Source organism: Arvicola amphibius, chromosome 7 (genome assembly GCF_903992535.2).
Source record: "Arvicola amphibius chromosome 7, mArvAmp1.2, whole genome shotgun sequence".
Classification (NCBI taxonomy): Eukaryota; Metazoa; Chordata; class Mammalia; order Rodentia; family Cricetidae; genus Arvicola; species Arvicola amphibius.
Genome location: NC_052053.1, coordinates 13,869,206 through 13,882,793, shown reverse-complemented (window position 1 = coordinate 13,882,793; position 13,588 = coordinate 13,869,206). Strand labels below are relative to the sequence as shown.

Sequence of the window (13,588 nt, the reverse complement as noted above, 5' to 3'; positions counted from 1 at the left end):
CTACAGTCTACAATTAATAAATCCTGTATCTACTAAAAAAAAAGAAGAAAAAAGAAAAAAAATCACAAAACTTCTATAGAGAAGGCCTAAGGTTCACAGTTCTTACCAATGCCAGCTGGGACACTACATCCGTAAAAATACATATTCAGTTCATAATATCACTCAACATCATAGAAAAAAACTGAATTCTGACTCACCCTAGAAGTTTCTGGCTGCTATCTATTAAAGTTGTATGTGTATGCTGAGCCATTCTTTTTGCAGTTTAGATTTCAGAGAAGAAAACATTAGCATAGGACTCTCCTCAATTCAGAGGCTCAGAATCAATGCCTTTAGCACAGTAACCTCAAAGAATATTTGAAAATAAAACTAAATTTTCATAACACTGGACTAATTAAGTAGTCTTGGTGTATTTACTAAATTATTTACCAGTAAGTGCCTGCCCCCTGGGAAGTCAGATCCATTCCGTCCACACCATAGCTATCATCATCCATAATCTTGGACAGACCAAAATCAGTGATTTTGATTTCTCCACACGCCGTTCCATCTACCAGAAGGATATTTCCTAAAACCAAAATATAATATTTTTAGTAGCACACACACATAAACACCTATCTATATGAATGAGATGATAATAAGCAACTAAGAGCAATGTTTGGTAAATAAACTTGTATCTGGGGTCTCGTTGTGTTGGTGCACACCTTCAATCTCAGCACTTAGGAAGCATCAGAAGGTGGATCTCTACGAGTTAGTCCAGCTCAGGCTACATAGGGAAACCCTGTTACAAAATGCAAGCAAAAAAGCAGATATAATCCCCCAACTCCACCCCTGGAAAAACAAAAACAAAAACAAAAATCCAACCCTGTAAGACAGGTTTCCTGAAATACCTGGCTTAAGATCATAATGTATAATAGGAGGTTTGATCTCATTGAGATATCGTAGGGCATTCACTATCTGCATCACAATAGATCGAGCTTCTTTCTCAGACATCAATTTGTGCTGCTTCAGGTAAAAGTCCAAGTCATTGCCTTCACAGTACTCCAGCACGGTACAAAACCTATACCAGAAAGGGAACAATCAGCAGAAATCTAGCACCATACAAAATCCACACTGGGAAAGTGAAGAATCATTATCCAGTAACTGAGAACCCTAACAGAGAGATGAGAATATCTGCACTGCAGGGTTGGAAACAAAACCAGTATTCTTACAAGTTGAATCTTTGTTTACTTACGTATCTGTATCCAAGGAGAAGTAATCATAAAGTTTAACTATTCTGGGGTGATCCAGTTCCTTGTGTATTCGATACTCTCTGCAGGCATGTTTGTGGTAGTTTTCTTTTTTTTCGTCTCTCCAGCTTTTATTAAGCTGGTGGATCTTCACAGCAGCGTATCTTTGCTCATACAAGTCAAAAGCCTACAATTCAAGGTAGAACACAACCACATCGCACATCAACCTGCTGTGGGACAATGATCTTGTACGTTGTAAAGATTTGTCAGTTGTATTGCTTTAATAAAATGTGGACTGGCCAGTAGCCAGGCAGGAAGTAGAGGCGGGACTACAAGACAGAAGAGTTCTAGGAAGAGGAAAGGCTCCGTTGTCAGTTGTCAACCAGACACAGAGGAAGCAAGATGAGAATGCCTGGCTTATAAAAGGCACCAAGCCACATGACTGACACAGACAAGAATTATGGGTTAATGTAGGATGTAAGAGTTAGTCAGAAGCCTGAGCTAATAGGCCTACCAGTTTATGATTTCAGCCTCTACGTGTTTCTTTGGGACCGGGCAGGACAGAAACCTCTGCCAACATCAATCAAACAGCTAAATAGACTTAAGTTTTGGTAATATTTTTGCAGCAACTACTGATCACCTCTAAGATGATATACAGTTCAATGATATACTTAAGTAAGACAGAAATGCCATGGTGATGAAGCAAAAAAGTAAAAATAATGTCAATTTTCACTTTCCAGTTCTTTAAACGTGAATATTTTGAATTATGATAAAAATAATGAAGCCAGTTTTCTTTTAAATGCAGGCCTGCTCCATTACATGGAAAATCTTATAGGGACAACCGGCAACATAAACAGCTATGACACTTTCCTGTGTGTTGTAGGGAAAAAAGTATTCTTATCTGTCTCTTCTTAGCAACTAAACTAATAAATTCTTTTTAACTTTAGAGTTATTTTTATTTTATGTGTATGGGTGTTATGTTATCTACGCAGCTCTGCATGTAGGACCTGAAGAGGCCAGAAGATGGTGCTGAGCCCTCTGAAATAAGAGTTACAGATGTGAACTGCCCATGTGGATGCTGGGAATCTGAAACAAGTCCTCTGGAAGAACCCTCAGTGCTCCTGACTACTGATTCATTTCTACAGCCCCACTTAACAGGTTCTTAATAAATCTTCAATTATTGAAAAAAAGAAGAGGAGGAGGAGGAGGAGGAAGAGGAGGAAGAGGAAGAAGAAGAGGAGGAGGAAGAGGAAGAGGAAGAACAGGTGTCTTCAGAACCTTGAGTTGGAGTTACAGGCAGATGTGCGCCTTCTAACGAGGTGCCTGAAACTGGACTCGGGTCCTTTGGGAGAGCAGTGTGTGCCCTTACTGCAGAGCATTCTCCACAGCCCTATATGTTTTACACTCCAAATGCTGTTAAAAGAAAGCTTAAGCTTCATTGTGACTTATATGCAAAGATGCCTCTTTAAAAAGCACTTAGTAACTTCCATGTTTGTTAAAAGGTGTCCAGGAATCCCTACCTTACAGCTTAAGCAGAGGGAAACACTTCCTAGTTAGCTTCAGTTATCTGAAGGACTCTGCACTGGGAGACTGACTTGATTAAACTGACCGGTGGGCAGTGCCACTCTGGAGCATGTGGTCCTGGACTTTGTACAAAAGGGCGAGCACAAGCCGGAATAACCAAGCCTGTAAGCAGCATTCCTCTGTGGCTTCTGCTTCCAGCTCTGGTCTTGAATTCCTGTTTGGCTTCCCTCAGTGTACGACTGTAACCTATAAGATGAAGTAACTGTTCCCTCCAACTTGTCCTGGTCATGGTATTTGTCACAGTAAGAGAGGGACAAAGAGTAAAGTGACTTGATGACAGAATTATAAACCTGTGAGATCAACACAGCAGAGGAAAAGGGCCCCGGGAACAGTGAGACGGAGTGCTAGTAAGTACCAGCACCCTACGGAGGCTCAGGCTTATTTACAGTTAAAATGGCTGAGAGGACAGAAGAGGACTCTGCAGGTAAGAACACATCTCAGACCCTGGAGAAAAGACAACAAACCCCACCATAAGCCCTTTTATTGTAATGAGACTGAGGATAAAAGTCAGTCTAAAACCAGTATACAAAAGCCATGTGTTTTTTAACCTCACCCCCTCCATTAGCATAAAGAACAGCGACCATTACCTTATACACCTCACTGAAGCCACCTCTTCCAAGAAGATGAAGCAATAAATATCTTTCATTTAACGTTGGATGATCTTTGAACCTTAAAAAGGCAGGGAGGAAAAACAGCTATTTAGGCACGTTAAAAGAATACAAGAAGTTCCGTGTGCATTAATGACCACTCCTGACTCTACTTCCAGCTGTCTGTTTCAGTCATTCTGTTGTTAATTTCCCACACTGGGCAGCAGTGTGCTATTCTCTCTCCATTTTTCTACATAGTATCACCTGTGATAGCATCAGCACCTACAAAATATAACTGTAACAGCCACTAACAGCACCCTCTTAAAGACCATCAACTGTGCCCTACAGAAAACCCCTTTCTTGAAAAAATATACTTTTATATTGAGTAATGAGTGATGAATATTTTATAGTACTGACTTGTATTTAAAAATAATTTATCAACTGAATTTTGTTCATGGTTGTATCTTAGTGTCTTTGAACTATTCATCAATTTTAAAAGTAAGAAATTTTTAAAAACTTGTAAAAATAAAAAAACACAAGTAACACCTACCATTACTAGTTTACTGTAACTGCTATATATTAAGTAATACATACTATCATTAATAGCTAATGTTTATCATACTGCTATCTACTAAGCAACTTACATAAGTTCATTTGTTCATTTCTCAACCAATTTTATGAGACAAAGCCTGCTGCGTCTGTTTATAGATGAGGGCCCGGCCGCTACAGAGAAAGGGTCAGACTGGGCAAGCTGTCTGTACAGGGTTAGCAGTAATACTCAAAGTGCACGGCAGAAAAACATTTCCAAAATTCACACCCTGGCAGCAACAGCTTTAAAAAGCAAAGTGTAAAGACACCACATTTGTACAATTTACTAAAAATTAGCTGAATGTAAGTAAGTTTTTCCTGAACACTGTAGAAAATAGATTTCTGCTTAGACCAAGGCACATTATAAAACTAACAATTTATCTTAAATTCCCAAACCACAGCCACAAATACTGAACTTGATTTTCAAAGTCAGTTAATTTTAAATTATTTTATCCCATTTGTTTTAAGACTTTAATGTGATAGAATGCAGGGTATTTTCTATTATGGTAAAGCGACCTGTGTTCATGAACTGCACATCCACACATGATCACAAGGCCCCTCTCTAAGCAAAGCATTCTCACTTCCCAAGGGAATACATACATACATACATATGAAGTCACGCAGCTTTAAATGACATCGCTAGACTTCGAGATCAAGTGTCAACACACAAAGTTCTCACCTACATGCTAATAAATGAACATCCAGTAAACACAGGTTATTTTAATGCGCCACAAAAGACACTCATTCTAATAACTGGATTTAAACCAGAGACTACAACTTGTATTTCTTCCTGTATTGTATGATACGTAACTTTTATAATAATTTCTCCTTCATTCCTGTAAAATTAATTTTGCCATTCAGTCAAGATATAACTATAAGGTGACTACTATGTCCCAGGTACTCTCTTAGGCTTGATGATACAAGGAGATCAAAACAATAATCTTGTTCAAGAAGTTTACAGGTTAAGGGGAGGAGACAGTTAATAAATAAACCACAATAACAAACAGTGACAATCACCATGAAAAATTAAGAAAAGGATATGAAAGAAATGAGGTGAAGCTGAGACAGGTGTTCTGTCTAGGGTGCACTTTATGGGAAATAAAAAGCAAGTCACCCATATATTCAGAAGGGGAGTAAGAGAGATGGCATGAGGAGGTAGCTGGGGAGCAGATCACACAGACATCCTTTGGAATTTTTCTATGTGTACAAAGATGGCTGGCCGAGAAAGTGTTTGTTTTCCATGGAGAGGAAAGGGGGCTGCTGTCACGTACAACCACGGCACTTACTGTGAATTATCCTCGTTGTTTATTCTCTTGAGCTCTCGTATGTGAAGATTCCTAACTCTTTCTAAGCGCTCCAGTTCCGCCTGGATTTCAGCTTCCTCCTGAAGATGAAGAGAGGAAACTGTAACAACCTCCGTTTACTTGTGACATAAAAGGACATTTTACCCATGACTCCATTCCCACCGCGAGCGATGAGAACACCGGTGTCTGAAGTTCCACCGAGCGAGAAGACCAGCATGTTCTTATAAGAGCAGGGCTCGGCCTCCACCTAGACGCTGTACCTGGTGAAAGCCCATATTTATTCTGTACTCTGAAGAATCTATTCTGATAACAAACTAATAAAATAAGAGAATCTAGTCAACTACTATGTTTTCCTGGGCATTATGGCACACACCTTTAGTCTCAGCAGAAACACGCAGACCTCTGAGTTCAAGACCAGCCTGGACTATAGAACAAGCTCCTGGCTAGCCAATGCTGCACAGTAAGACCCTATCTCAAAAATAAAGTTCTAATTCTGGATTTAACCACTAGCTAGCCAGATATTGAAAACAGAGAGATTCTCTGTAGGCAGTTACAGAATAGAAGGAACATCAGTAAGAACAGACTGCATTAAAGGGTAGTGGATCAAACACAAAATGAAAGAACACAGCTCTTCTCTATTCGAACCAAAAAATAAAGCAACTGGTAATTTAATAATACACACTGTAATGGTTGACAACATTTTAAAACAATGCTTATGTTCTGATATACATCAACTCATAGAAACAGCAGATCTCAATACTGGCTCATTAGATGACCTGCAAAAATACTATTTTCCAATATATATTGGTTTCTTGAGACAGGGTTTCTCTGTGCAGCCCCGTCTGTCCTGGAACTTGCTCTGTAGACCAGGCTATCCTTGAACTATGAGATCCACCTGTCTCTGCCTCCCGAGTGCTGGGATTAAAGGTGTGTGTCACCACCATCTGGCACTTTCCAATATTTTTAATGAAAAATAAGACCCATGACCACTTCAACAGAACAATTTGTCTCTTAACAAATCTTAAGCACAAAAATGTATCTTATTCATAATTAGTCTCTTTCAGCAACGCAATATTCCCTGGTTTATGAGTTACACCATGCCCACTCCACTCTCTTGCCCTCCAACTCGTGTCTCCTTCTACTTCCTCTTGAATTCATGACCCCTTCTTTAATTGAGAGAGAGCTATTAATTTACTTCAAATTTATCCTTATTATGTAGATATAGGAGATATAAAACAATAGAAATATGAACCAACAGCAAAACAATTATTGCCAATACAAAGCAGGTCTGACTTTATATCACCTGTCACACCTGAGTGTGAACTGTGCAGATGGGAGGGGAGGAAGAAGATACAGAAGCTCTGGAATTTACAGCTACAATCTTTTCTGGCTATACACAACATTGTTCTAGTTTCATTTCCAATCAGGACATCTGCCATCACTGACGGGAACAGTCTGTCTTTCCTGAATGTATTTAGCTAGCTCAGATACCTCCCATCCAACCTCTGTTGTTAATGTCTACTGATACCTTCCTCTTCCCTGACTTCATTTCTTCATCCCTCCTAAGAGAGAAGGGTGTGTGGTATGTGTTTGCTTTACTCTCTTTTCAAATGCACAAATACATAGACTGAAACTTTTAACTGGGCACGAATGCTATAAACAAGACAGGGTTGTTCCTCTGCAAGCCTCTCTCTATTTTATATAAACAAAGCAAAACCCTTTCTAAGCAGCTGCAAGTAAATGCACAAATCCCAATGACTGGCAATGATTGTCTAGCAGGCTGTTTACAGAACACGGTACGGCACAGTGCAGTCCTTTCTTCTAGCTTTCCATTTCCTGTGAGCCCTTTTCAGGATACTGGTGAATACTCCCACGCCCCCTGACTTTTAAACAGCATAAAAAGAGTTAACTTTCTACTCGACAACGGGAAGGGTTCAGCCCTAACACACTCAGTATGTGTGCACATGTGAAAGCACAGATTTATAGTTTTGACTGGAAATGGCTAGTGGTCAAGAAATTGCTTTCCATTGTCAAGCAGTGATTTATAGCTTAAATAATTCTGCTCTAAGTGAAGGAAACTCGACTTACAATATTAAAACAGCAACAACAACAAAAAAATAATGTGTATGTGTGTGTGCGCATGCACGTTTGTGCGTGTAACATAGCCTAAGCTGGCTTGAAAAATCACTGTGTAGTCAAGGATGAGCTTGAGCTCCTGATCCTCCTTGGACTAGTTGGGATGAACTGCACTACCACCTGCAGAAGCTAGGGTTATAGCCCTGGATTCATGCATGCCAGGCAAACACTCTACCAAGTGAGTACATCCCCAACCCCACAAAAATGTTTAAATCCTACTGCTTAAACTAGCAAATTAATACAAACACCAAAGGAAGAAAACTTTACCTCTATTTCCCTTTTGGTAAGTGGTTATCATCTACTACCAAGTTAAGGGTCTGATTACAAGAATCAAACTGTTCAAAGTTTCTGGTGTGAAGGAGGTGGACTATAAATAAAAGAGAGCTTCCATCCACAGCTAATTCCATGCTTGCAGCAGGAACTTCAAAATCTACTCATTTTTAAGTAGAAAGAAATAGTAAGGACAAAATGTCAACGAAGAACCCCAAACTGCTTCTCAGAACCTTTCTTGCCCACACACAGCCAGAAGCCTCCTAACAATCTTTCTCGGCTTCACTGAGACTTTCTCAAACAGTGCATTTTTCCACCAAAGTTCCCCTGAAAACTACTCCTACCCCTGCAAGAGCAGAACCCTGTATCACAGCGTACAGACACAGTGTGCCTGTGGTTGGCCTTAAGTGAATCTTCAGATTTCTTTTGGTTATGGCTACAAATATAGAAGTAAACACAGAGATCTAAAGATAAAGCTGTCCAATATTATTCTGCTCATTATTTTCACTCAGCACTAAAATGACAAGAAATGTCACATATGGAACTTTGGTAACTTGGATGACACGAAGTATTCTAAAAGGGCCGAGAGAGACAGCAAAGCTGGTTAGGAGTATGTGGAGACAATTCACCTAAAACCAGCGCCCTGCATTCTCCACTGCGCAAAAGGCTCGCAGGCAATCCAGTCTTGTCCGTTTCAACTGGCTGCATATTCCACTGTCAGGAGTGAGAAAAGAGCTGTGAGCTTGCTCTCAGCCTGTAAAGAGTTCACCATGGAGGTTAGTACTGATGCTGCTGCTGCCTGTCACTGCTTGTTTCTCTTTGCAGGTGCCAATATCCTCAGAGAACAGGATGTCAGTGGCAGAGTTGTTGCTACACTGTTATCTCTTCAGAACGAGGCACAAGGAGAGATGAATGCCACATCGCAAGGAGCAGAGGAGAAAGAGAGAAAGAAATGGTGTCAGGTGGCATGCTGGATGTGATTCTGTTTCAGTAGAGACTGGGGTGACTGTCAATTGCTTAGCTGATTGCTTCAGGCTGATATCTTGTGTCTGCTAATAATTCCTACCTAGCACTATTCCAATTACAACTGGTTATGTCTCCCCAATAAAACTTCTGACACTTAAACCAGGTCAATCTCAATCTCTCTCTCTTTCTCTTTCCCCAATCATTCCTTTACTATTTACTATCTGATAAAACAGAGACACCAAACCTTCCTAGCATTGTCTTCAAATAATCACATATTTAAAACATGTATCTCAAACGAGAACAGTACACATCTTTAGTCCCAGCACCTGGGAGGCAGAGGCAGGCAATTCTCCATGAGTTCCAGGCTAGTCAAGGTATAGAGTGAGACCCTGCTCAAAACACTCAGCAACAGAACAAAGAGCAACTATATCCACATATGTTCACATTATAACTTATGGGATTAGCCACTGAAAAGGAGGCAGCGAGAACCTAACTGGCTTGCTGCCCATGGACTGTGTTACTCCATGTAAAGCATGTGGCATTCAGAAAGCTAAAGCTGATGTTCACTTGAAAGAGTATTACAAGCTGGGCAACTCCCAGCACATGGGAGGCAGAGGTGGGTAGATCTGAGTTCGAGGTCAGCCCAGTCTACAAAGCAAGTTCAGGATAGCCAGGACAATAAAGAGGTATCCTGCCTACATGAACGGTCATATTGTGTAGTTCTGTTGACATGGGACTGAGAATCATGCCTTCACAGGCAGGGTAAAGGGATGAACACTTAGAAATGCATGAGCAATGGCCGTGTAAACTCCTATACCTTAAAAATAGTAAAGCACTTTCTGTGCATAGTGCTGAGACTGGAACTCAGGCCTCGTATAGAGCCAGAGTCTTCTGTATTTGGGGATTTTTTGATGTTTTTTTTTGGGGGGGGGCAGTGGAGAGGCATAGGTTTCATTGTGTGGAGGGTGCTTGGTGAATCCCCCCCCCCTTCAGTTACCTATGTTCTGGGAATACAGGAGTCTGCCACCATACCTGGCTTAAGAATTCTTGATATACTGAGAGACACTATAGTGACTTCTCTAAGCCCAGAAGACAAACCAAATAGTAAGCACTTACAGAAACTACATTTATGGAGGCAAATTTGATTTAGTTTAAGAGGCACATACTCCGGAAGGTTCCTATTTGACTTTATCACACTTTAAAACTTTATTTTCTAGGACTACAGAGTAAGTAGCATAGATACAAATAAACAGTATGATTCATTCAATAGTAAATAAGCTTCTCTACACTGTTTACCTCTCCAATTAACATCAGAATATAAAATGCGTATGAATAGATCATGAACTACATCACACCACAAATTATTCATTTTAATCAGCAAATGGATCTTCTACCCTGAATTCTCATGATGTCAGATTTCTTTCTTTCTTTCTTTTTTTTTTTTTTTAATTTTTATTTTTTTGGTTTTTCGAGACAGGGTTTCTCTGTGGCTTTGGAGCCTGTCCTGGAACTAGCTCTTGTAGACCAGGCTGGTCTTGAACTCACAGAGATCCGCCTGCCTCTGCCTCCCGAGTGCTGGGATTAGATGTCAGATTTCTTAACAAGGAATATGCTTGTAATTTAGAGCTAATGAACCTAATATAATCCTACTTTATGTTAAGAGGAAGGCGGAGCCGCTAGACACCATGTAGCCGCCAAAGGGGAAAGATGCCAGCTCATCAGCTGCCAGCTGGAACCTTGCTGGTAGGCCACGAGCCTCATGGTAAAAAATAAAATAATGAAATTGGGTTAATTCTAGATGTAAGAGCTAGTTAGTAATATGCTTAAGCTATTGGCCGAACAGTACTACAAATAATACAGTTTCTGTGTGATTATTTCGGGAGTCTAGGCGGCCAGAAAATGAAACAATAGAGGGAGGAAGGAAAGAGCAGAGAGGCCTCCAGCATGTCCAGCTGCACATCCATGCCCTTATCTGACCTGCTATTTACTCAGCAGGTTCCACAAACATCAAGTGCTCACAGATCAGAATAGACCCAGCCTATGGGAGATGCTATGCACTCACAGCTAAGGTATGCTCTGCCAGCTAGCAAACCCAGGAGAATTTTCTCATAAACCAAGCCTGGTCTTTGTGTGTTAACTCACTCACTCTTTTTCTCTCTCTCTTCCCCTCCCTTCTTCCCTCTTTTCAACATAACTGAATGACCTACTTTCTAGCTGTGCTTTAGAAACATTTTTAATACAAATTAAGTTTCTGCTTATTACTTTCTAACTGAACAACTAAAACATAAATACCCAGTTGTAAGCAGCAGCTCTTATTTAGTCAGTCTCTAAGGTGACATTACTTGCTCAGTTTTATTATCTCTATGCACTACTAGCCTTTATAAACACATTAATTCTTCTCACCCAAACCTGTCTCTGAGAAGAGAACTGTAAGTACGTAAGACTCTCAGCACTGTGAACTGATACTTTTCCCAGGATATTTCATGGTGGAAAACAAAACAAAACAAAAAAAAAACAAAAAACAAAAAAAAAAAAAAAAAAAAAAAAATAAAGGAGAGTCAGGTAGAAGATGTTATAAACCCAAGACTCATAACAAATTTTATATATAAATGGGGGAAAAGCAAAGAAAATGATTATAAAAAGGACAGTTATTAGAAAAGATTAAGTAAATATGAAAAATGTAATATCTCAAACAGAGGGAAAGAGGGCAAGGTGGTGTCAAATGCTGAGGTAGTATGAAACTGTACAAATACTATCTAGTCAAAAGACATGGAAGTAGATGTTACTTGAAAAAACTAAAGCATTGTTCATAATGTTCAAAGAACATTAAACTCAATCATCAACAATAATCTAAAAAAGAATAAACCCTTCTTTGAATGCTTTCAAAGTTGTATTTAAAAAAAACTACTATAGAATGCTGACTTTAAGCACTATAAAGTTTGAGTTTTATCTAACAAAATAAAGAATATCATTGTTAGAAAGAGTAAGCTCTAAGTACACTTTTACTAGCACAGCAACTAAGAATTTACTCAGTAGCGGTGTAGTAATTAGCAGGCAGCCTCAGTAGCACCGTAATTAAGGATTTCCTCAGCCACAGCATAAGCAATCAAACATACAGTATCCCTTTATTATCAAAGACTAGCCAATACATTTCTGTATTTAAACTAAAGCACTAAAATGCTTGGGGAGCTTTATTTTTTACTTCTATGTTCATGTGTGCATACACCACACATAACCCAGCACAAGTGTAGAGGTCAAAGGACAGTAGCCAAAACCATTTTGCTTCTCTATCATGTAGATCCTGGGTTGCCAGGTGGCAGCAGCACCTTTACCAGCTAAGCCATTTCACTAGCCCTTGGTGAATTTTTATATGGGGCATCAATAAATCTCCTTTCAACAAGACATCTTCTTGTGGACACACAAACACTTGTGACTCTCCTGCACTGCAGATGCCCTCCTGCCTCACAGCTCATTAGTAGGTGCACTACGGCTACCGCTCTATCTACAGTTCCATCTGCTATGGACAACAGACTGTAGCTGCACAGGCATCTCAGAGAGCATGGAAAAACTCAACCACATAACAGAACAAAAGGATGTCAGGGAAACAAAAGAGGGTCACAATAAATATTTTTGAGGTATGTTCACGTAATTTAGGGTGACGGTTTCTGAGCAGTGGCACAGACAAATGTGGCATGGTGACAGTCACTAGAGTTTTCTAAATGCTCTAACCAAGTGGCATATGGGAAACATCTCAAACAGGGCTTAGAATACAGTTCAACAGCAGCTGTGTCTACCATATGGAGTCATTGGTCCTACCCTACTCCTCAGAGATGACTTCACAGACATTGTCTTCACTTAGTTCAGCTGTAGCTATAGTCATTCTGTATTTTTTTTAAAAATTAAATAACTGAAAAGCAGGAAGCAGGATAAAACACTGGTAAGAAGTAAATTTTGGGTCTGTTCATAACTTCATTTTGAAAGGAAAACACTCTCTACTAGTGTTTGGAAATGAGTTTCATCAAACTCATACCTATGAAAACAAAGGATGGACTACAGTTTCAAAGTTTATATGCAAGTACAAGGTGACAAAGTAACAAAAACTGAACAAAACACAGCAAACCAGTTTTCAATTGTATCAATTCATACGAGATCATTTAGGTTATAAAAATGCCATGCTCATGAATTTTGATAAAAAACATTTAAACAATTAATACTGACTAAATTAAGAATTAAGCCTAACAAATTAACAGTTCTCCACATGCTGGACAACAAACTATAGAGACCCAGCATGGGTTGCACATACCTTTTTGAGATGTCCTAGTCTAAGCTTGAAAATTTCCTCTTGTTCATGATATTCTGCCAGAGTCAGCCTGCCAAAAGTGAGATTTTAATTCTATAATGAGATTAATGCTTAGTACTTTCTTAAAATTAAAAACTAACAAAACATGGTGAAAAAATTCAACTGAATACAAATGTTAAAATACTGATAACTTGAAGCCTAAATCACGGAAATCCTTAGGCTAAAAGTTACTCTGTCACAAACAAAACAGCAGAAGGAACTGCTGCAATGCACATGTGGATGGAGAGAGGCTACAGTAAACAGAGTGAGGAAAATAATAGCCAACAGCTTCTGGATGTGCCGATATGCCATAGGTACAAGTTTACCTACTAACATGGTTTCCTAGTCTTATAAAGTATAACTTTAGGGCTGGAGAGATGGCTCAGCAGTTAAGAGCACTGGCTGCTCTTCCAGAAGTCCTGAGTTCAATTTCCAGCAACCACATGGTGGCTCACAACCATCTATAATAAGGTCTGGCATCCTCTTCTGGCCTACAGGTACACATGCAGGCAGAACACTGTATACATAATAAATAAATGCATCTTTTTTTTTAAAAATGGGCTTTATCACAAAATGACTCAGAATTTTGTT

At 39.5% G+C, this 13,588-nt stretch overlaps 1 protein-coding gene across 2 annotated transcripts in view; it reads right to left on the bottom strand.

The window, feature by feature from the left end:
* The window catches only part of Tlk1 (tousled like kinase 1), a 108,682-nt gene that overhangs the window by 10,542 nt on the left and 84,552 nt on the right, over positions 1-13,588 (bottom strand). For both annotated transcript variants that reach the window (XR_005286121.2, XM_038335832.2), the window contains exons 12-17: positions 12,962-13,028; positions 5,269-5,366; positions 3,395-3,476; positions 1,229-1,410; positions 885-1,054; positions 427-562 (exon numbers count right to left, since the gene is read on the bottom strand). Coding sequence is in view for 1 of the 2 variants with exons in the window: in XM_038335832.2 (XP_038191760.1) it covers positions 427-562; positions 885-1,054; positions 1,229-1,410; positions 3,395-3,476; positions 5,269-5,366; positions 12,962-13,028 (735 nt within the window). In the remaining variant the exon portion in view is untranslated. The remainder of the gene's footprint in view (positions 1-426; positions 563-884; positions 1,055-1,228; positions 1,411-3,394; positions 3,477-5,268; positions 5,367-12,961; positions 13,029-13,588) is intronic.